At 48.9% G+C, this 24244-nt stretch overlaps 1 protein-coding gene across 2 annotated transcripts in view; it reads left to right on the plus strand.

Annotated features, from left to right (window-relative positions):
* LOC147442987 (OVARIAN TUMOR DOMAIN-containing deubiquitinating enzyme 12-like) overlaps positions 1–24244 on the plus strand; it is a 68916-nt gene that overhangs the window by 17465 nt on the left and 27207 nt on the right. For both annotated transcript variants that reach the window (XM_086528946.1, XM_086528947.1), the window contains exon 5: positions 14171–14225. In XM_086528946.1, the coding sequence (XP_086385072.1) occupies positions 14171–14225 (55 nt within the window). The remainder of the gene's footprint in view (positions 1–14170; positions 14226–24244) is intronic.

Here is a 24244-nt window from a genome sequence, read left to right on the forward strand (position 1 = left end):
AGTTGTGGTTCCCTACAAGCTGCCCCGCACAATCTGGGCTGAATTTCTTCTGTTCTTGCTCGATTTCGGCAGCATAACTGTACTAGGACCCTTCACAGTCAGTATCCCCACGCATTAGATGACTTTCCCGACGCATACGGACACTTTGCAAAACCTGGCGAGAATCTGCAGCACGCTGAATTCTCTGTTTTCTGCCATGAAAATGCGCCAGATCACCTGTACAGCGGTCCCCTTGCATCCCCGAACCTCTTGGGGGTATTAGGGTCCATTTAGGGCCAAAACCCTAAACCTGCAAAAATACACAGCAGGCTGTAATTCCCTGTTTTGGGTTCCGTTTCGCGTGCCGGTCGCATCTGTAGCAAGACCTCGAGCTCCCGCACGTGTAGGGCTACTTGCCCTTTGAATCGGACGAGATTTCGTACGTGAAACCTCTCCGAATCACCTGTACCTGCGGAGGATTAGCCGCTAGCTAATCCAGTACCTGTGCAAGAGGCTCTTGCCTCGGCAATCGCGCATGAACCCACACAATTGTACATTGGTCAATTGAAAAGCCCACTAGAGGGGCATAACATACTGCCATAGGGGTGAGAGAGAGCAGTGAGAGGTGTGCAGGTCATGACATCCTGCACTTCACTGTACTTAGAGGGTAAGCCAACACTCCATTGAAGCTCTCCCACTTGTGACAGCACTCAAAAACGAGCTCACAGCTGAAAAATCACGTTTTTGCCTTCTCTTTAAGTAGTAAACTGGCCTCAGAGTGCCAAGTGTCACTCATTTGTGCATTTTCCCGCTTTAGACCCTCGGGTCTAAAAATATCTCACCTGCAGCCTGTGTTGACTTGGCCACAGAGTAACAAAACGATCCCCATGTCAAACTGCACGTAATGACGCGAAGACATTTTGCCGTCCAAAAATAGCAGTCCCTAAAATTTAGGAGTTTCTGCCATTACATTCTTCTAGGTCATCTGACCCTCTTTGTACACTACAGCCACACCCAGAACTGAAATGTAGCCTATGTAGCAAAGGATTCCGCTTTGGTTGGCCAATGACCCCACTTTTGCTAACCATAGTCCTTGTCCGACCTTAGTGCTCTTTAGCCCTCAGGCTTGGACTCTCTCTGAACAGTTCCACACTGGCTATGCAATGCAGGGCAGTTAGATTTCCAGAGGGGTGTTTCCAAAAGATAAAACAAACGAAATTCCCCAAAGAAAGAGAAAATAAACAAAAATGGAATTGACACTGGCTGATGACACTTGACACGTGAGCAGTTTGTGACACTTTGTGTGGAAGTGATGAGAGTGGAATTGGAGACACAGGTGTCTCTACACCAGGAGGATTGTTCCCCGATCCTCCCCCATCCCCGTCTACGCCACGGATTCCACCAAGCCCGATGGACCCTTAAGTCGATGATGGAGATGATGCTACAACAAGAGGCTCAACATGTCGCCATGGATAGAGATCGTGAAGAAAGAAGGGTAGCTATGGAGCTTGAGCGTGAGCAAGCACGCGAAGCTCAATGCATAGTGGTTGAAGAAAGAAGGGTAGCTATGGAGCTCAAGCGTGAGCAAGCACGCAAGGCTCAACGCATAACGGCCGAAGAAAGCGAGCGGCTATGGAGCTGGAGCGTGAGCAAGCATACGAGGTTCAACGCATAGCGGCCGAAGAAAAGCGAGCGGCTATGGAGTTAGAGCGAGAGGCGCAGAGGGACCAACGCATGCAGGAGTTGGTCCTACAGGGTACTCTCCTCGAATTCTGAGCCACTTACGGAGCCCGCGAGTCATCACGTAGCACAGGTAGAGACGATGACTCCAACAATCCAGTCATTGAGAATTTGACGTTTAGTAAGTATGATTGTAAGATGGATGCTTCTGTGATTCATTTTTGGTTTCAATGCTTACTTTGCGACTAACAAGAAAACCAACAGCAATAAAGTTTTGACTGCTGCCATGTATCTAGCGGGTGATGCCATTAATTGTTATCAGGCTTGGCAGGAGTCATATGCCACCGCAGTACATAGATCGGTTAAAAGAAGATTGGGGTGGTCTTAAGCAAAATGGCACCCCTGTAATGTCTTTTTCTAACTGTATTTTGCAGATTGGCATTTAATTGTGCAAATCGGATGCAAAATGAAAAAAGGCTTTCTTTTTTGTGTTAGATGAGTACATCAAGTTTGATGTGCAAGTCTTCAACCCTACGGACTACAATGACACTATCAGAATCGCTCTAGCACAAGAGATGAAGCACAACAAGTCGAAGGAGAACAAGTCAAGTACCCCTCAAGACCAACAGAATGGTAAGACCAATGGTAAGCATACCGTAATTCTTTTTCTTCTCAATCTTCTTCTACACCTAGAGCACAAAACTCTCACAATGATAGTAAAGGAAAGGCTAAAACTAAGGACACCCCTAAGTTCCGGGCATGTTTCATCCAAGAATTGTAATTTGTCTCTCCTTGTAGAAAAGGAATAGAGAGGACCTTGCTCTGACACCATTGTCATAGAAACGGAAGCGTGTATTTAATTACTTTTGAGATTAGCGTAAGAATCTTCATGGAACAATACTTAGAAACTAAACCACATGGGCTGGTCCCTCCCCTTGAGGAGATTTCTGGAACGCTCCCCCAATAGGTAGCGCTTCTGTTCTTGTAGAGAAGCATCTGGAAAATTTTACCAGATGGCGCTCATGAGAGAGAGAGAGAGCTCGCAAGAAGTTTAGCGCTGGTAAAGAGTTTTGGTAAATGGTCTTCTAGATATTGGAGACCTATTTGTGCTTGTTGTCCGCAGATCATCCTGAAATTGACGGACAGACCGACGCACAAAGCAAACTATGGAAGATATGCTTGCTTATAAGAGTATAAAGCATTTAGCTACTGGCTATAGCCCGTTTATGCTTATGTACAATTATGAACCGAAACCACCAATCGCCACCGGATTCATGGGGGTCAATATGCGATCAACAGCCTTGCGCGATATGTAGGAAATGCTAGAGATTGCAAAAGAGAGCATCAAGACGACACAACATTGTGCCACTTTTTATGCTAATCAACTTAGACAACCCCATAAACTCCAGGAGGGCATGTGGGTGTACGGGTACCAAAGGATTCTGAAACGATCTGAACTGGTCCATGCTCGAAATTATCCTCTTGCTATTGTGGTTCTTTCAGATCACAAAGAAGATAAGTAGGGTTTCTTTCAAGTTGGACGTGCCTCAAGGCATTGCTATTCATCTCGTGCTCCAAGTGAGCCGTCTAAAGGAATGGCTGGGGAACTTGGAAGGATGACTTAGTGATTCCTCCCGAGGAAGTCGTGGACTTGGAAGATACTACCTGTTACATTCCACTTGGACCCGAATCGATTCTGGATCAAAGGCAAGTCTCTCAAGACTTCATACCCCGAATGTTTGATCAAGTGGAAGCACCGTCTTGAGTCTCAACCTACTTGCGAGTCAGTCAGATTGTTGAAGGATCGTCTTCCCGGTTTTATAATTGAGGATTTTGTTGAGGACAGCAATTAAAAAAAAGGGGGGAAGTGTTACATCCCCAGACAGCAGGATGGGCTCCTGTAGTATAACCTGGCCCTTTGGTTATGAAGTCCTATAAATAGGACTTGAGTCTCATATGTGAGACATCTTGTGTGATCACCACACTTGGACTCTTAGCCCTTGGCAACTCTACCCGCACACGTGTACTGGTGTGGGCTTGGTGGCATGGGAGGTCCTCCAAACGTTCGTAGATAGGGGATGCAGTCTGGCTTATGGCAATGGAGGGAATATTGTTGGAGTTTTGGAGGTTATCTCTTGGGTTTCTTGTCTAGATCTAGGGGGGTAGGGCTATTTTGTGGCTGTGCCTGGCCTTGTGAGGCTCTTTTATTGTCTAGAAGTCATTTTCAGATTCTGCAGTATATCCACTGCTATGCTACTTATTGGATTATTAGAGGGGGTGCTTTTTTTCTGTGACTTCCATTTCCCACATTTTATGGGTCGTGGGGGATTTGTATGGGATTTTATATTAGGGAAGGGGGGCACCCCATCTGGTCAGTTTGTGGTAGCACTTTATTCATTTCTTGTTGAGAGATTGCTCCACAGGGCTTGTTTATCTTTTATCGGATAGATCTTTGAGTTTTCTTTGGGATTGGTCCTTCAACATTAAAATCTTGTGTGTGTGTGTGTGTGCGCGCCTCTGACGCGCGCACTCCAGCAGTCAGCAGTTCAGCAACATTTCAACAGAAGGCCTGCAGCGCGCGCAGTTGGGGTTTCGGGCAGCAGGAGATCCACAGGACACCGCTGCCTGTGTGTCGGGCAGCAAGAGGCAGCACGCAGGTTACTAGTGGGCAGGGGCACAAATACCAGCAGCCCAACATCATAGGGGCGGGAGGGCACCATAGGCCGGCGTGGTCAGCCCCGTCGCAGTTGGGAGCAGGGCTCCAGCCAAGGATACAGCCCGTCTTCCAGCAGCACTTAGCTTGGTATCAAGCGGGCAGTGCCATCACACGCACTTCAGCAGGCAATACAGCCGAGGGGGTGTGGGCCAGTGGTGCATAGGTTGCAGCCCGGCCACTTAGCCTAAATCAAGCCCGAGCGACAGTGAATTGAAGGGGGCTTTAGCCCACCGGCCTACAACACAGTTATTTTATGCAAAGTTTTACGCGGGGTGCTTGAGGATGGACCAACCAATCGATGTCGGGGATGACAGTATTTATGAAACCCCGCCTAAATCAAAAGCGACATTTAGGCGGAGGTTTTGAGAGAGCACACTATCGCTAGGTTTTGTGAGAGCAGAGAAACTTTCTAGAGTCAAAGATGACTTATGTATGAGAAGGTACAAGTGATGATTAAGGCGGAGCTTAGCCTTTTGAGGGGTGACATTGAAAAAGAGATGTATGCAAATTTGGAAACTTGCAAAAACGCTATGTATGCTGATACGAGGAAAGAATGGACAAAGAGATGCTTAGTAAACATGACGAGATGTACGCATCACTGAAGGTCGAAATGCAGACGATTGTGAGGACATAAGTGAATGTAATGGAATATATGATGCAGAAAAGATTAGAGGATGCACTTGCTGCGTTTGAATCCTGGAAATAAAAAATGGAAGAACGCATGAAGGAAAAGGATGCATTGATCGAAGCACTTAAGGGAGACCTCGCAGCTTGCTAAAATCCCCCCACAAAGGAGGGAGAAAATCAACCCTCAATGATAAAGGAGCTCGAAAGCATTAAGGAGCAGGTGAAAACTCTACGAGAAGAGGAAGAGTAGAAGGCACGAACAACCTCTTCATAGGCGGAGCACCTATTCAAAACACAAGAGAAGGTTGACAAAGCTGAAAAGTGGATCGAGGATGCAAAGAAAGGTAAAGATAAGATGCCTGAAGCCACACCGTCATCCACTATCATCGGTATGACAATTGAGGAGGAGCAAAAGAGGAAGACCAGAGCCCTTCATGTGCATGTTACAGGTCTCAAAGACATTGGAAAAGTAGAAGAAGAAGTGCAAGAGCTCTTGACGCGCATGGGTATTTCTGAACCCACACACACAGGTGCTTGGAGAGTTGGCAAGAAGGGAAGTGATGAGAAAGGAAGGCCCAAGGAAAGAGCACTCATTATACGTTTCCCTACACTGGAAGCTAGGAAGGAATTCTTGAAGAAGAGACAAGCACTCAAGCAAACTGAGATATTTTTGGGTGATGACCTCACTCTAACACAGGTAGGGCACATGCAAGAGCTAATGCTGGAGATCAAGGCGACGAGGAAGAAAGGGAAAATTGCTTTCTATAGGGGAGGGAGAGTAGTGGTGTCGGAAAAACGCACCGCATGACAACGCGAACCTATGGGACCAACCTTAAAATGGCAGCATGGAATTGTAATGGATCGATGAAGCTAGGTGTAGGCGCATTTGAAGATAGCTTTAAGGGAAGAGACATTATTTTTTACTCGGAAACGCAGTGGACTCCTGGCGGCACATTACCTAGAGTGACGGGATACCATTGGGAGACTACTTGTAGGCAAGAAGTGAGATCAACGCAGAGTGTAACAAACTGCTGACGTGTCAAAGCCTAAAGAATGGAGCCAACTTACAGATGCCGGCCGAGGGGCCTAAACCCTAAGAAGCAGTAGAAGAAGTGTCACAGAGTGAGGACGTGGTAACCCTAATTGCTGAAACCCTAATTCTGGAAACCCTAACCCTAAAACCTGCAAACCCTAATTTCTGCCAGAAACCCTAACTGTTGAAACCCTAATTCTGGAAACCCTAACCCTAAACCTGCAAACCCTAATTTCTGCCAAAAACCCTAACTGCTGAAACCCTAATTCTGGAAACCCTAACCCTAAAACCTGCAACCCTAATTTCTGCCAAAAACCCTAACCCTAACCCTAAGGCAGCAGACAAATTCCGAAAATTGCGTTGACATGATGTCGTGGCAGGCTGTACGGATTTCCGTAAATTGCGTTGGCAGCTTTTGGCATTGCTTTTTGGACCAGAAGCTTTTGAGTTTGGAAGTTTTTCATGTAAACTGCTTTTTGGACCAGAAGCTTTTGAGTTTGAAAGCTTTTCATGTAAACTGCTTTTCAGGCCAAGGGCCTTTAAATATGAGGCTAGGGCTCATTCTCTGGCATGCTTCAGTACGAAGGTGCAGAGTTTGGAGTACCGGCTTGTACTGTGTTGATGCAATATAAAGAAATACCGAAAGGGGCGCCAAGGTTTGGGGCCAATACTCTCTGGAGTGGAATTCCGCCACTCCGTGTCGCGTGTCGTCTCTCTCTCCATTTCAGTTCAGTTGTTATTTGAAGTGCTTAAAGTTGTTCAGTTTGTTCTTTTCTATCGGCACGTGGTGCCCGCATTTGTGACACAGAGGACGGGGGTCAGGAGGTGTGGGAGTCCTATTCAGGGAGGTGCTACAACCCCTCATTCGTATTGTTCGGAGGGACGAGCAAGTGAGATATATGTGGGTCAGAGTGAGAGCGGAGACAGGGATGCACTCTACATTGCAATATGCTATTTTGCCACCAACATAGCTCATTATGCATATCTCAGGGGGGAGTCACCCTTCATGATATTGGATGAGGACATATGGGAGTTCTCTAGGGATGGAGATTTCATTCTTTTGGGAGACTTTAATGCCAGATTGGGCCAGTCTTAGACAGTTTTCACGATACCTCAGAGGAAATGTTGAGAGAATTGGATGTCAGTGATATGGTATTGGCTAGGTGTTTGCAGGATGAAGAGCACATTGGATATGGGGATATCTGATAGATTTGGGGAATGCACATGGACTGGCCCTTTTGAATGGCCTTCAGAGATTCCAGCGTCGAGTGGGTTCACTTGTTTTCCTCATAGACATGGGGTCAACATAGTGGATTATGTTTTGGCTGAGCCCAATTTCATACCCTCTATTCAGGACTTTATAGTCGGGCCCAAGCCTATTGGGGTAGCAGTAGATCATGCTCTCCTCACGTTTACTGTCGCATTCCAATTCAACACAACTCGACTAGCACACACACCTACGCATACCTGATACACTTTTACTTCAGAGACTGATTCTGTCTACATAGATGGTATCTACAGACGCTTATTGTCACAAATTGCTGACGTGTCAAGCCTCTGAAGAACGGAGCCACTGTGCAGATCACCGGCCAAGGGGCTTAAACCCTAAGAAGCAGAAGCAGTAGAAGAAGAAGACGTGGCAAACTGTACGGAACTCCGAATTTTGCGCTGGCTTGCTGACGTGGCAGACTGTATGGAATCACGCGTTTCACGTTGACTGCTGACGTGGCAGACTGTACGATTTCCGTGATTTGCGCTGACTGGTGCTGACGTGACACTGTACGGATTTTCGTAATTTGCGCTGGCAGCTTTGGGACAAAATGCTTTTGCACTAGAATCTTTTGAGTTTAAGGCTTTTCATGTAAACTGCTTTTGGGCCTAGGGCCTTTAAATATGAGGCCATGGGCTCATTCTTTGGCATGCTTCTAGACGAAGGTGTAGAGCGTGGAGTACCGTCTTGTACTCTGTTGATGCAATATAAAGAAATACCGAAAGGGGCGCCAAGTTTTGGGGCCAATACTCTCTGGGATAGAATTCCGCCACTGTGTGTCGTGTGTGGTCTCTTTCTCTCTCTCTCAGTTCAGTTGTTATTGAAGTGCTAAAAGTCTGTTCAATCTGTTCTTTTCTATTGGCACATGGTGCCCGTTTTGTGACAGTGATATCCGAGCATCAGGCGTGTGCTTTTCTGAAAGCATACCGGTCCGATAAAAGAGCAAACAGAGCAAACCAGAGACTAATGGAATTTTATCTGAAGTATCTTCGGGTCCTGACCCCGGACTTTTAGCCACTCCCACCCTTACTTTATCGCGTATCGTGCGCACTCCCGTCTTCACCGCTTTGTCTTACATTGCATAAGCCATAAAGAACCCAAGACATGGCGTTCATGGATTCAATAGAATATTTGCAGTTTCTTCTCGACGAGCTTCACGACATCCTTAGCAGAATCTTCCGATGCTGCAAAGTTTTTAACAATTTTGGAATTACATGTTACCCCCTCTAATGCCTCAAGTGGTACCTCCTCCTTCGGCACTAGAAAGTACGAGGGCTTCCAACCGGCAACCTTCCCAGCCATCTGTTCCGATCGGGGGAGTCTTCAGGAGTATGGCGCAGCCATCTGACCCCGATCCAATGCAGCTGCCTTTGCCACCGCCGTTGGCCCCACCTCCCCCACCACCACTGCCATCAGGCTACAATGGTTGGAGCCCATATGGATACCCTTATCATCCGTACCCGGGATATGCACCTAACCAACCCAAAGATTTCAAGGATGGTGGCACAACATTCAAATTTTTCACTTTTCTGGGGTGAAAGATCGGAAGAAAGCATTGCAATTCCTACAGCAATTCGACAACATCCATGCTTTGGGAAACTATATAGAAGAATCCAAGATTTCTCGATCATCGGGATTTCTTAAAGATAATGCTGTGCAATGGTGGAGTTCAATCGCGACACAACCGCATGCTCCAAGGACCTTGCAAGCTTTGAAGACGGTTTTTGCACGTAGTTACATGACTTCTATGTTTGAAGTCCGGATCTTGGCAGAGTGGGGCAACTTGAAATTGCTTGCCACCGAAACCATGGACGACTAAACCAAAGGTTTCTCAACGTGTACCTTCCGATCTCCTTCTTTAGGATCGTTCCCTTGGAGGCCCAATGCACCATTGGACTACCATCACGATTGCAGTTATTGTCTCTCCAAGCAAGTCTCCACCATGCAAGAGCTTATGGACCATGCCAGTCGGTTACAAACTGAAGAAGGGAAAGCTAGAGTTTACCACAAAAGAACCTTCGGCCACTAATTACAACTCTCGGCAACAACAAACAAATTCTCGAGAATCTCGAAAATCAACCGCAAAGGCCTTGTTTGACGCCTCAACAACGAGACACCTTACTACAAGAAGGCCGATGCTTTGGATGCTTTCAAACAGGGCATAACCATTCTAGTTGTCCCCATCGCACTGATAGACCAGCGGAGCCGACTCCCGCACCAACGGTCGACAGAACCCCAACGCCACCTCCAGCTAAGAGAGCTAGACCCGCTATTGGACTAGTCCCTGATATACACCTTGAGAGTACAAATGAATTGTGCCGAGCATATGGCAAAGTCAATGGCTTCAAAGCTCTTATTTTCTTTGACCCTGGAGCTACAGAGAACTTTATCCATCTAGAATTCTTGAAGCAGATGCACTTTGATTATGATGCAGAGGGTGGAGAAACTGAAGCTGAGCTAGCCACGGGGCAAACTCAAAAAGTGGTACCGCTTATTGGTTCTCTTCCAGTGACTATCCAAGATTATCATGGGAAAGCTGATTTCCACATTATGAAGTTGGGCAATTGCGACGTTCTCTTGGGCATGCCTTAGCACGACAAGAATGATGCGACTCTTCAGGTTCGGAACCGAACCATCACCGTGATGTAGAAGGACAAGCCAATTGTTCTCAAAGTTCGGTTGTCCGAACAAAACCTTGAATTAACTCTTTGTTTTTATAGCTAGATACTTTTGAACATTGTTTGAGAAAGTATTGTTTGAAAATTTGTTTGAAATGAGTGGTATCTGTTTTGAACTTGTCTTGGTGCCGATTTGAAATGTTTGACTTTGGTTTTAATACTGGTTTCAATGATTGGCGATTTTACTTCCTGGAGGAGTAGTGAGAAATGTTGTTTTGGTACTGTTTGAACCTCGGAGCAACGCAGATGGGATGTGTTGGGAGCGTTTGGTTGTATGCTTGAAAAAAAATAATTGTTGTTGTTACTCCCGGCCCGGACCTGGATGGTTATGCGGGAGGAGTATCAAGAAGTCTGAGTAGTGGCTAATCTCTGCACCTCCAAGAGACGCAGATTGCTATCTCCCAGCCCGGACCTTTTTAGGTTATGCGGAAGGAATGATGAGAGAGTCGTTGAATCTCTCCTGGCCCGGACCGTGTTAGGTTATGTGGGAGGAGTGTTCATTGGCGACTTTCTGTTTATATGTTTTGTAACATGCATATGTGAGCATTTGTGTTGCATTGTGATGTGCCAACCAGTGAATATTCCAAATTGGATGAAATTGCCTGGGTATGTAATTTTAGTGCATCAAGACACCCGTGGAAGATCAGTGCGGTTTGGGTGTGATGGCTAATTTTACTACGCCGGAATATCAAGAGTTCTGATCTGGACGAAAGGAGGAGCCAACTCCTTGATCAAAAGAGCCGAGAGGAGAAGCCAACTCCTTAACAAAAGAAAGAGCAAACTGTTTGTCCCTCGGAAGTTTTTGAGCTAACTTGAGTTGTTTTGCAGACATGTTGTGATCGTGGACGATTACTCTCTTTCAAGAAGGGGGGATGTCACAAACTACTGACGTGTCAAGCCATTGAAGAACGGAGCCACTGTGCAGATCACCAGCCGAGGGGCCTAAACCCTAAGAAGCAGAAGCAATAGAAGAAGATGACTCGCCAAACTGTACGGAACTCCGGATTTTGCGTTGGCTTGCTGATGTGGCAGACTATACGGAATCCTAGGTTTCACGCTGATTGCTGACGTGGCAGGCTGTACGGATTTTCGTGATTTGCGTTGATCGGTGCTGGCGTGGCACTGTATGGATTTTCGTAATTTGTGCTGTCAGCTTTTGGATAAGATGCTTTTGCACCATATGCTTTTGAGCTTATGGCTTTTCATGTAAACTGCTTTTGGGCCTAGGGCCTTTAAATAGGGTTCATCCTCTGGTATGCTTCTGGACGAAGGTGCAAAGCGTGGAGTACCGGCTTGTACTGTGTTGATGCAATACAAAGAAATACCGAAGGGGGCACCAAGGTTTGGGGCCAATACTCTCTGGGGTGGAATTCCGCCACTCAGTGTCGCGTGTCGTCTCTCTCTCTCTCTCTCTCTCTCTCTCTCTCTCTCTCTCAGTTCAGTTGTTATTGAAGTGCTAAAAGTATGTTCATTCTGTTCTTTTCTATTGGCACGTGGGGCCCGTTTTGTGACACTTATGCACAGAGCATCCGGAGAGACCTTTAGGGGAGCTCGCTTATATATATATATTGACAGAGACACTATAGGATGTAGCATCAGAGGCATATCCACACACTGAGCCTGGGCAAAGACGAGGTTCTGGGAGCACACGCCAAAATAGTTGGTATGATGAGGAGTGCAGAGAGACCAGAGCCTGACTTCAGAAGGAGGTACTTCTAGGAGTCATTACTCACAGGCAATCACGGATTGCTTCTTGGCGTTTGGTACGATGGAAGAAGAGGGCGTTTCTAGCTCAGCTAGAGTAGGATTTATATCAGTTGTTTTTGAGCCAGGATTCCAGCGAGACATGGCGATTCTTCCATGAGCACTCCCCCCACCAGTCATCACTTCTACGGAGGTATGGGGCTAGTAGCATCATCTCTCTACATAGTCTCGGGGCAGCCACCTCTTCCAGATCCGCCAGAGCCATGCCCACACACGTGCCGAGATGGTAAAGAAAGCCATTGACAGGATGAAGACTAGGAGAGCATATGCTCACAATGGCTTGGTAGCAGAGCATTTGACAGGTTTGCTTGCGGAGCTGCTAGCAGTGATGTTCAACCGTGCCATGTGCGAGGGCCTACGTGATACTTGGAGTTTTTCCACTATTGTACCTATCTTCAAGTCAGGGGACCCTATGGAGCCTGGGAACTAACGCACTATCATGATTGGACACACATTGGCACGGTTGTACGCATCTATCCTTGAGCAGCAATTGAGTACATGGGCAAAGAGAGAGAGGGTGTACGAGCTGTAGGACATGCAGGTTTAAGGAGAGATTTTTCTACTCTTGATCATATTCTGACACTCAGAGCCATCATTGAGGAGGGGAGATCATGTGGGGGACTACTCTATTGTTGCTTTGTGGATTTCGGCAAAGCCTTCGATACAATGCCCATAGCTAGATTGATGCGCAGACTGCAGGAGATGGGGTAACCCAAAGAGTTGATTTCGGGGATCATGGCTCTATACAAGTCAGTAGTGGGGCATGTACGCACTCCAGCGGGGATTTTTGATTGGGTTCACTCCACTATTGGGGGTGAAACAGGGCTGCCCGCTATTTCCTACACTATTTGGCATGTATGTGGATGAGGCTGTTGACTACATTGAGAGGGATGGTGATAGAGGAGCACAGTTGGCAAGGACATGGATCCTACTATTGTTATATGCTGATGATATTGTGTTGATTTCCGACTCCGCGGAGGGGATGCAGCGTCATTTAGATGCTTTGTACACATTTGCTCACGATAGTGGATTGTCTGTTAACCTTGGGAAAACAAAGGTTATGGTGTTTAACACCACACCATAGTGGGTCAGGAGGTCAGCACCCACTTTTACATATGGCTAGGAGATGGAGTATACAGATGCATACACCTATCTTGGGGTAGTCTTCAATGGACCGGCGCTTTCATTGAGAGCAGCAGAGACTAGATTGACGATAGCTTATGTAGCCTTGGGAGGATTGGAGAAGATGTGTTCGCAGGTTCAGTTTCAGGAACCTTGAACAAAGCTGTGGCTTTTTGACACTCTCTTGGCTTCAGCTATGCCCTATGGGGTTTAGATTTGGGGACCTCAGTGGACCACCATGGACGGAGATGTATGGAGAGACCTCTAGTCTCTATGATCTCTCGAATGATTCGGGCTAAAGGACTCAGTGCCACATGAGATTATTCGAGCTGAGCTAGCTGGCCCCCCTCTCATAGTTGTGGCCCTTGCTAGATCAGTTTCCTTCAACACAACATGCTGGTATGGGCAGATGACATCATGGTTTCAGTCATATGGCTTCAGCATGGATAGACTGCTTCCATTCCAATACTCCTTAGATGCACCCTCCCTTTCTCTCACACGGACAGAGATCATTGGACTTATACGTCAGGATTTGATTCAACTAGGTACCAGAGTTGGGCACGAAGATGGCTTTCTATAGAGAGCATCTTCTCCAACTAACAGAGGATGGATATGTGATCAGACCGGCTTATATGGACACTCATTTATCCTATGGGATACGATGTGCTATTGGTCAGATGCGCACATCATCGCATTAGCTAGAGATTGAGACTCGGAGATTTTGGAGAGGACCAGCAGAAGCCAGGATATGCCAGTTGTGTCATATAGAGCCAGAGACAGTTACATTTGTCATTGTCTGGTATACTATGAGATACGAGGCCGCTTTTACCGTCTACTTAGAGAGGGCTTTGGACTGTTGGCTAGAGTCATGAGATATCTGAATCAGAGATGCCTTGGGCTATGTTCGCTAGAGCTGCCCTGACACAGGGAGAGTCTCTTGAGGAGACCAGGCAGTGGGAGACATTCACAGACAGGGTTGTTCTTGTCCGACGGACGGAACGAGGCATCCGGTGGCGTCCCCCGCGCCCATGTCTCCTCTTACATGTGATGAGCATTCTCCCTTGCATCTATGGTCCAAGTCTTGGTCATCGATTGTACTAAAAAACTATCTTTGCTTTCGTCGACTTCAAGTGCAATTAAGCTTCCTTTTCTATCATCTTTTTCATCCCCTAATAAAGTGGCAATTAAGGGAAAAAATATCTATGCATGCAGCTTTATTTTTATTTTAGATTGTAGACTACAAGAGATATATTCATGTAGACAAAGACATTGACATATTTTTCGGTTGGTGACATTATCAGGTTAAAGCAATATGGGTTGAGCGAGCTGAAGGTGGATGGAGATGGCAATTGCCAGGTCAATAAGTTATTGTTATTTGATTGTCGCTTTCAAAGCGTCTTTATGTACTTGTTTCATATGTTGTAGAGGTAAGGATGTACACATGTGTTCAAATGTAAGTATAATACATTCTCTTGTCTACTTGAGTTTTTCATGCATCTTCAGTTTTTTTTCAATAATCTGGGTGCGAAAAAGATCCTTCTGTGCATTATCATAAAACCATCCCTGAGAGATTTTTGCGCTCACTGTTGCTGCCCGCTCCCTCCCCCTCGTCATCGCTGCCCCCCACCCCAGCCCTCCGTAACCTCCCGCGCGCAAGCCCCTGGCTGGCCCCGCTGCACTCAATCCAGCCTGCTGCCCCTCCCCGTCGCCTGCACACTCACATAACCCCCCCCCCCCCCCCCCCCCCCCCCCCCGGCCCTGCGCCCTGTCCTCCCTCCGCTGCTCGCTCAGCCTGCCTGCCCAGTCACCCCCACCCCCGCCGTTGCCCTGTCCGTCCGCCATCCTTTCACCTGCCTACCCGCAGTTTTTTTTTTTTTGGCCCTTTGTCTCGCCTTTCCTGCTTGTCGAGCCTCGCCAATTACCTTGGCGTGTTTGATCCATCAGGAGCTTCTCCCTTCGTCTTCATTTTTTCGCCTCTTCTCCGCAACAACAGACACAAATGGAGGCTCAAGCTCCGCCACAGAGGGACTCGCCTGAAGCCCCCTCGCCTGACCCCGCTGAGCCCACCATTTGACTTGTTCTTTCGCTGACAGAGCAAGCGAGCCTTGCCGCAGAGGTAGAGCGTTTGCAGGCGACTTCGGTCATCTGCAAGGTTCTCAGCACCCGACCTAGCAGAGGAGAGCTGCGAGACCTTCTCCAGGCCCACCTTCTCGCAGAGCTGGGCAAGATCTTGGATGTCCAGATTCTCGGATGGGGGTACTACCAGATCGAGTTCGAGACTTCCGAGATGGCCTCCAAGGTCATAGCTATGAGTCCATTGGCCATCCGAGCATCACGCGCCCACTTTCGACAATGGCGACATGGTTTTGACCCGACTTCGGATGTGCTAGTAGAGGAGGCAGACATCCCCATCTCAGTCTGCTTTCCGGGTTTACGGAGGGAGTACCTTCCACTTCTCTCCAAGATTGGCTCCGCCATCGGGACTGTCCTGGAGACACCTCGTACGACAACATCAGTAGCTGCTAAGGCGGCTGGCATCCCTTCAGTTCGAGTTTTGGTCAGAGATACCCACACGCTCCCGAAGGTCATTCTTCTGCCTCGGGTGAGTGGGGGTTGGTTTAGACAGAGTGTGGAGTACTCGGGTCTCCCGAACCAGTGCTTCATTTGCAGACAGATGGGCCACCTAGCGAAGGCCTGTCCACGGAGGAGGCCACGACCTGCACCTCAGCCTCAGCCCCAGCCTGCCAAGGCTGGGCCGCAGCCACAGCCAGCGGCACAGCGCACAGATTCAGAGCCACCCTCCGAGCTTGGGGCTCCAGCGGAAGAGGGGTGGCAGCAGGCCCGCGGCCGTCGACGCCAGGGCCATAGTGACAGCCTGGCACTCAGAGTGGCCTTCAGGTGCCTACTCAGCAGCAGCGGGTTCCCACGGGGAACCGCTTTGGTCCTCTTGAGCAGGAGGAGCCCCCTACCCCAGCCTCCACCTCTGCTTCACCCTCGCCAGCCGCCCCACCTTCAGAGTTCCCCTCCTCCTCCTCATCTCCCCCCCCCCGCACTCTGCTCCCGTCCACTCCCCACCTCGCCCCCCTGTCTCTGTCGCCCCACCCCGCTTCTCTTCTCCTCCGCCCCCCCCAGCTCCTTCTCCCCCTCCTCCTGCTTCAGTACCACAGTCGACTCAGGAGACTGGTCCCTCGCCGGCGGCTAGGAGATCTCTTGGCAGCCCCTTTGCCACGAGTCGCCTAGCGAGAGAGGGTCAGCCCTTCTTGCGGCCCCCTCTGCAAATTCAGACATCTTCCCTTGTAGCTATCCCTCGGGGTCTGTCGAGCATTGACCTCCGACGCCGCTGGGATTTCTTCGATTACGGGTTCACTCGTTTTCTCGGCGATTCCGCAGCAGACCACGAGGCAGCCTGCTTCAGGGTCCATGCTTTGGCCTTGGACTCAACAGTTGGTTTCTCCTTCCCCCTCTGTGGTAGGACCGAGATAGAATGGTCCCTCGACTCAGTGGTGGGATGGTTGCATACACAGGTTCTTGAGTTCTCTCACCACATGGGAGAACTTGGAGTTACAGATTTGCTGCAGACTTTGTTGCCACTGGCCAAGTTTGCGGTGACACCCCCAGACTCAGCAGGATGTAGGCACAATGTGGTGTACTTTTTTGCTGATACGCAGTGTTTGCCTTGCTATGTATACATTTCATGAGGACTCCTGGACAGAGGAGGTTGCTTTACGCACGGCTCGCTCTGCTTGGGCTTGGGCCAGGCACTCACTGCAGTCTCGCCTATCTAGAGGACGCTCGGATGCGGATTACTCCCCATCCAAGCCAGCCTCGAAGATAGCCCGTCTTGCTGCTACAGCAGCATCTGTTCTCTCTCGCTCTCCATGAGGATCGTCTCGTGGAACGTGCAGGGACTAGGTGGGCCCCAATTTCAGCGACAGCGGGGCCGATTGCGTCAGGAGCTTCAGCGTTGCCCTGTGGGAGGAGAGATTGATCTCCTTATGCTTCAGGAGCACCATTTGTCTGAGAGCCGCATTCGGCGATGTGGTCAGATTTTGCGTGGACGTTATGATACCTTTTGGTCAGCTGCTTTTGGACCTAGAGGCATCCAGGGAGGGGTATGCATGACTATTGCGGACTCATTGCAGCAGGCCATTGTGGGCAGAGGGATTATTGTGCCAGGCAGGGCTCAGTGGATTACTATGCAGGTTCAGGGTGGCCTTGTGGGCTTCCTGAACATCTATGCGCCCAATGTGGCAAGTGCTCGTGCAGAGTTTTGGTCACAGATTGTTGAGTCTTTACCACAGGTTGACCATTGGTGTGTAGGAGGGGACTTCAACATGTTGGAGGACCCTTCTGACAGGATCGGAGGCAGCCATGCTACTGTGCATGGAGTCGAGTTAGCAGCTTGGGAGAGGTTTTGTGTGACTTTGAGGATCTCGGATACATGGCAGCAGTCTGGCTTTGTGAGGCCTCCAGAGAGTCTTGCCTTCTCTAGATCGGACTGCAGAGTGGGAGGAGTGAATCTATCGCGGATAGATCGCTTCTACACTAGTGACCACTTCAGTGACCTGGGGGGATCAGTGGGCATCCTGGCAGGGACATCCTTCTCGAACCATGCACCAGTGATCCTCACAGTGGCAGACAGGCAGAGGAGTGGGAGCACGATGCTTCGCATCCCAGAGCGGGTCTTGTTGGACTCAGCACTCAGAGAGAGGGTAGAGGCTCTTTGGACAGAGGGCATGGACAGCCAGGCTCTACCTGCAGACAGAGTGGCCTTAGGCCTAGCTCAGCTTAGCCACTTTTTTCTCCAGGAGTCTCTGGCTCGACGGGCTACAGCGAGAGAGGAGGAGTAGCGTCTCAGACAGGGTATTGCTTCACTACAGAGGATGCAGGAGCACCATCCAGACAGTCCATGGTTGGAGGAGCAGTTACAGCAGGCTCGACAGGAGCTTTCTTGCACAGAGGAGAGGCGTCATGAGTTTGCTGTAGCAGGGCTACAGTGTCACTTCACAGGACAGGGAGTTGGACAACTAGCTACAGTTGGTCTAGTTCACACTGGACGGACCCTTTGGGCCGGGAGTGACACGTGGCAGGGTACCTACGGTGGTCTAGTGGACATCGTGGCCAGGTCACCACCACCACTCAGTTTGGAGAAAGACTTAGTTGGCTGGACATTTATGGGCCGTTGGTGGCTCTTATGGTTGTACATATGAGTAGTCGTTTTGGGCCAGTTCTATTTATCTTGTACGTAGTCGTCTAGAGGGAGTCTTACATAGAGCATCGCTTCACCATCCCTGCACATCTGAGCCTCGACACCCCCATTTGTACCTGTGAGTCCTGGGCTGGAGCTGAGTGTGCTGCCATGCCAGAGTCTGTACATGGTTCTTTGAGCTAGTTGAGTCCACCTGTTCTGGTTCACTGTTGTGTCTCTGTTGTTATCCATTATTTCTGTGTTTCATTCTGTTTGAGAGAGTTTCCATTTGTTTGAGTGAGATTGTCACGCACATTGCACTGAGGGACCCACACTGTAGAGAGCACGACACATTATCCGCGCTACAGGTGCTCTCATTTTGGCGATCACGGTGGGACCTCAACTGAAGTCTCACTCTGTTGAGTATCTGGTTTCTTCCCTTCGCCTGTGCAGCCTGTTGGTCTGGTCCAGTTTCACCCTTGATAGCTTAATCTAGCTGGTCTAGTCTCTCGCCTTGTTGGTCTGGTCTTCTCTCGCCCTGGTCCCCCAGTCCTCGTCCTGGTCTAGTCCTTCTCGTCCCTGGTCTAGTCCTTCCTCGTCCTGGACCAGGCCAGGTGGTCTAGTCACTCGCCCTGGTCTAGTAGAGTCTAGATCAACGTACAGCCAAGTGAAGGTTGTCTTGCCCAAGTGAAGTTCTTCTTGCCCAAAGCTTGGTGGGGTTGGCGGTTACTGCATGACACATACAAGGAGGTCATTGGAGCGTCAAAGTGCACTACTGAGTCCTCTGAAGTACTACCACAGACGGCGTCAACCCTTGGTGCCCAATAGAAGCATAGTAACCCCATCACCCATACCTACTCATACGGCTACCTCCATTCCTTCGACCGGTTCTACATCCTCCAGGTCACCTTCTCCGATAAGGCTCTCCCCCATTTTGTTACAGCAAGCTAGTGAGCAACAGACTCAGGAGCAGGAGCAAGAGGCCATGGAGGAGCTCACAAGTGTTCTGGCAAAGGTGAACATCAAGTTCCCTACCTTTAAAGGTCTTTCCACAGATGATGCAGACGACCATGCTCGGAGGTTTGTCTCTCTTTGCAGAGGTCGTGGGCTCAACAGAGAAGACGCATACCTGGTGCTTTTTCCGTCCACCTTGGATGGTCTTGCAGATAAATGGTACAGTCAGTTTGCTGAAAACCACTTTACTACTTGGACCATGTTAAGACAGGAGTTCTGTGAAGCTTTCCGACCAGGGGATTATCAAGAGAAGATTCTAGATGAGTTGGCTAACCTGTTGCTCTAGCCCAAGGAGACATTTGCAGAGCTCATGACCAGAACAAAGTCCCTGGTCGCTAAGCTGCCTCAGCAACCAGGGGAATTCATGGTGAAGAAGTGGGTAGAGAAGGCTCTGCCTAAGACTTCTCAACAAAAGCTCAGAGAAAGTCTCCGTCCTGAAGCCAGTCTGGAGGACTTTGTTGCTACTGCTACTAGAATAGAGGGAGCAAGAAGGAAGTTCACTGACTCTTCTCAGTTAGATGCTGCCCCTGTACTCGTGGACAGTCCATCAGACCCCTTGACTTCTTTACGAAGGGAACTGGAAGCCCTAAAGTTACAGCGGGCCCTTCAAGAAGAGAGATCCTTCTCTCTCAAACAAGAGAAGCCTCCACATCAAGAGGCTTATGATAAACTTAAAAGAAAGTTAGAAGAGCTCAGGTCTCAGCAGGAGACTAAGGCTATGGTATGGTGTAGTTCATGCCGCTCTCCAACACACCCTCCACAGGACTGTCCCCTTCGCTCTTATTGTCACTTCTACGAAAAATCGGGTCATGAAGATAAGGATTGCTACTATATAAAGGGATTGCACAAAATAAAGCAAAGTCTTGGTCCTACTCTCCAACAGGGGTTAGCACCAGCATCCAACATGGTTTCCCACTACGGCCATCCCAACTACATGCCACCTTTGCTCAATATCCCTGCTGTCCAAGGTATGTCAAGTACTTTCCTGACTCAAAGTTTTTATAATGCTAATGCCACCTCAACCCCTCAGAGCCTCTACACTTCAGCCTCCAACTCCATGCAGCAACCATCTCGTCCCCCGTTTCATCCTTCAAATCGGCCCATACTCTGCTACAGATGCGGAGAATATGGGCATTATCAGAGCAAGTGTCCTTTACCTGAGGGGTCCCCTCCTTGTCGTCATTGCCTTGATTTGAAGGATCACTACAGTAAGGATTGTCCCACACAAAGGGCATCCACGTCTTCAAGCTCGACTCAGAACCAACAAGAATTCACCTTCCCGAAGATAAACTTGATTACTGTGAACACCGTGCCTCAACCATCACCTGCTACTCATGTGGTTAAGCCACTGCAAGTGGAGGAGCCTGCTGGTGTCCTTACTCGGGCACAAAGAGCAGCTCTTGGTCTCAGTCTGCCCACAGGTCCACCTTGCCAGTCCCCACTTCCTCAAGCCGGTCTATTTGACCAAAAGGACGAGTCCTTCAAAATTGCTCAGAGCAAACCAACTTCCCTGTTATCTGACATTGATGGAGCCTTCTTGGAAGCAGTGGCTGACTTGGAACAGATTAAGGTCCCAAAGGGAACCCAGTTCGAAGGCGCCAAGCCCACGGCAGAAGCCATCTTGAAAAATACTTTTCAGCAAGTGTCACTATACGACATGCTAAGGCTCGACGCAACACTTAGAAGTGACACCCTGTCAGTCATTCAGTCTCTGTACCCGGGGGCTGGGCCTAGTGGCGGGTACCTCCCTGTACAGCCCTCAGAGTCTTATTTGATTTCCTATCCATCTGCTCCCCTCACCGATTATAAAATTCCTCGACTCACTGTATCTATTCTTGGGCACCAGCTATCCGGCGTCATCGTTGATGGTGGATCTGGAATCAATTTGATGCCTAAATTCACTAATGGCCTTAGGTCTAAAGCCTACCCGACCTGCTCCTTTCACTGTTACATTTGCCAATCAGAGAACAGTCTACCCAGTGGGCATAGTCGACAAGGTGCCTTTGAAGGTACAAGATTTCACTTTCAACTTGGATTTTGTGGTAGTTAATCTTCCCCAGGTAGAGGGAGGTTATCCCTTGCTGATTGGTAGGCCATGGTTGCGACATACGAAAGCACTTCACGACTGGGGAAATGACGCCATGTGGATACATACTCCTAGCTCTCCAATGCAACAAATTCGTCTCGAAGGAGGTATGGATCCGGTCGTTCAGCATAGCTCTCTGTCAGTCGAGTCCAACCCCGACTTGGAGCAGCCGGTCCCTCCTGATGGGTCCGATGAAGACTTACTGCAGTGGTTAGAAGCTACCTCTTCGATGCCATGCTATGTAGTCTCTCTTCAACCTTTGCCAACAGATTCACCCTCTCCCCCTGATCCTACACCTGAAGCTAAACCTGAAGCTACAGCTGAAGCCAGTAATCCCAGTTAGCCAAGTGAGTTAGAACCAAGTGGACCGGTCTTTGGTGCCCATCGTTCAGAGGGTCCCTTAATGGAAACCGTCGGCCTGGGTGAGCCTATAACCCACCATAGAAGGGGGAAAAAGTCTCCCTTGCAAGAGTTGGCCAACACCCCAACTCCTTCCTTAGCCTCTACTCCATCTGACTCTCCACCCATGCCAGAGCACTTTGAGGTATCTGAGGATTTACCATTTGCAGAGCTTCCATCAGGATGGTTGCAAGAAGAGTATGCGGATTTCAACATTGATCAGACGCCAGCTCATAATGTCCAGAAGCTAACAGAGGCGGCACGGACTTCTCTCCCTGACGCAGCCTCGCCCACTGCACAGCCTGACCGAGTCAGAGAGGTCAACCTAGGCGGCCTTGACAACCATCAGCCCATCTTGTTAGCCACTTGGTTATGGGATCACCCCGCTCTACTCGACCTGGTAATCTCTTTCGTGCGCTCTTTCAAGGATGTGTTTGCCTGGTCTTACCACGATTTGGAAGGAATCCCAGCAGAGCTAGGAGTCCACACAATTCCTCTGGTTGAGGGCGCTAAGCCGGTCAGAGGACGGGCTTACAAACTGAATCCCAAGTATGCAGAAGCAGTCAAAATCGAGTTGGAAAAAATGCAAGAAGCAGGTATTATTGTATCAGTAGAGCACTCAGAATGGTTGTCCCCTATGGTTATTGCCCCAAAGAAGCAGTCCAACAAAATTCGAGTTTGCGTCGACTACTGGGCTCTGAATAAAGTCACAATCCCGGATGGATTTCCGACACCTTTCACTGAGAGAGTCCTCGAAAAATGCCGCTGGCCATGTACTGTATAGTTTTATGGACGGGTTCAGCGGCTACAATCAGTTAGGAATACATCTTGACGACCAAATCAAAACATCTTTTGTGACTCCCTGGGGTATTTTCATCTACACTAGAATGTCTTTTGGGCTTAAAAATGCACCGCCTTCTTTCGATCGCATAGTATATCTCATCTTTTGTCCTCTGCTTACTGATCACCTTCCCATATTCATGGACGACTTTTCCACCTTCTCGGGTGCTCAATGTTCGATCCCAGTAGAAAATCTAAAGGAGCATCTTGCTCAGCTCTCTGCAGTCTTCCTCAGGTGCAGAGAGGCACGTTTGAAGCTCAATCCGAACAAGTGTCATTTTTTGGTCACAGAGGGCACACTGTTGGGCCATGTGGTGTTTACTCAAGGTTTAGCACCTGACCCAGAGAAGATAGTGGCCATCTTGAAGTTACCTCCTTCCATAAATCCCAAAGGTGTTCAGAGCTTTGTGGGCCACACCGGCTATCATCGCAGGTTTATACGTATGTATGCACAGGTGGCTCAACCATCGAGCTGGCTCACCAGTGCTGCTGTTCCCTTCCAGTGGTCAACACCTGAGGCCGAAGCATTTGCATATCTCAGAAAACGCCTCACTGAAGCGCCTATTCTAGTTGCCCCGGATTGGGCCCTACCTTTTCATGTGCATACAGATGCCAGTTTGCTGGCTGTGGGTGCTGTGCTAACTCAGCCTAGCAAAGAGTTCAACTTGGATCGCCCTGTACATTATGCGAGTCGCCTGCTCATCAAAGCAGAGCGCAACTATAGAACCACAGAGAGGGAAGGTTTGGCTATAGTGTATGCTCTACAAAAATTTCGTCACTATTTGCTAGGGGTCCACTTCACAATTATTACTGATCACCATGCCTTGCGCTATCTGCTTAATAAGCCACAGGGCGCAGGTCAAGTATGGCGATGGCTCCTCCTATTCCAAGAGTTTGATTTTGAAGTGGTACTCCGTCCTGGTAAGCATCATGTAATGGCTGACCACCTCTCTCGCATTCACACGGGTGAAGAAGCTACTGGGATTACGGATGACTTTCCAGATAGCAGTCTTTTTAAAATCGATACAACACCGGAATGGTACGGCGAGGTCTTACATTTTCTATCTACTGGGCTGTACCCAAAGAAGGCATCTCCACTACAGAAGAGGAGATTGCTGTTGAAGTCCACGCCTTTCACTCTGATTGGGGGCCAGCTCTACAAATCGGGACCAGATGGTGTTCTGAAGCGTTGTGTCTCGCCTCATGAGGTGGAGCATATTCTGGAGGATGCCCACAATGGTCCCACTGGTGGCCATTACCCTGGTCACATCACTGCCCAGAAGATTCTACAGAGTGGTCTATGGTGGCCCTACGTTTTTAAGGATGCAATAGCATATTCTAAGGTTTGTGATGTGTGCCAGCGCTGTGGGCCGAAGCCAAGTAAGCAATCCAACCGTCCTCTGCAGGTTTCGATGGCGTGGCTACCTTTTGAGAGATGGGGCTTGGACTTTGTGGGTCCAATATATCCCCCGGCTCAACCAGGTAATCGCAAATATGTGCTAGTGGCTACAGACTATGCAACAAAGTGGTTAGAGGTACCGGCGACGGTTGATTGCATTGGCAATACAGTAACCAAATTTTTATATGAACATATTTTATGCAGATTTGGATGTCCCTTAGAGATCACTAGTGATAGGGGCAGTCATTTTGTCAATGACATGATCTCAATTTGCTGGCCAATTACAAGATTTTTCATCGCAAGTCGTGCTCTTATTACCCTAGAGCCAATGGGCAGGCCGAGAGCACCAATAAGGTTCTGATCGCCCTCCTGCGGAAAGCATGTCATCTCCATCCAGCATCGTGGGCTCAGGCTGTGCACGGCACTCTTTGGGCATACCGCACATCTTT

The sequence above is a fragment of the Adiantum capillus-veneris genome, chromosome 14 (genome assembly GCF_014529385.1).
Source record: "Adiantum capillus-veneris isolate H3 chromosome 14, ASM1452938v2, whole genome shotgun sequence".
NCBI lineage: Eukaryota > Viridiplantae > Streptophyta > Polypodiopsida > Polypodiales > Pteridaceae > Adiantum > Adiantum capillus-veneris.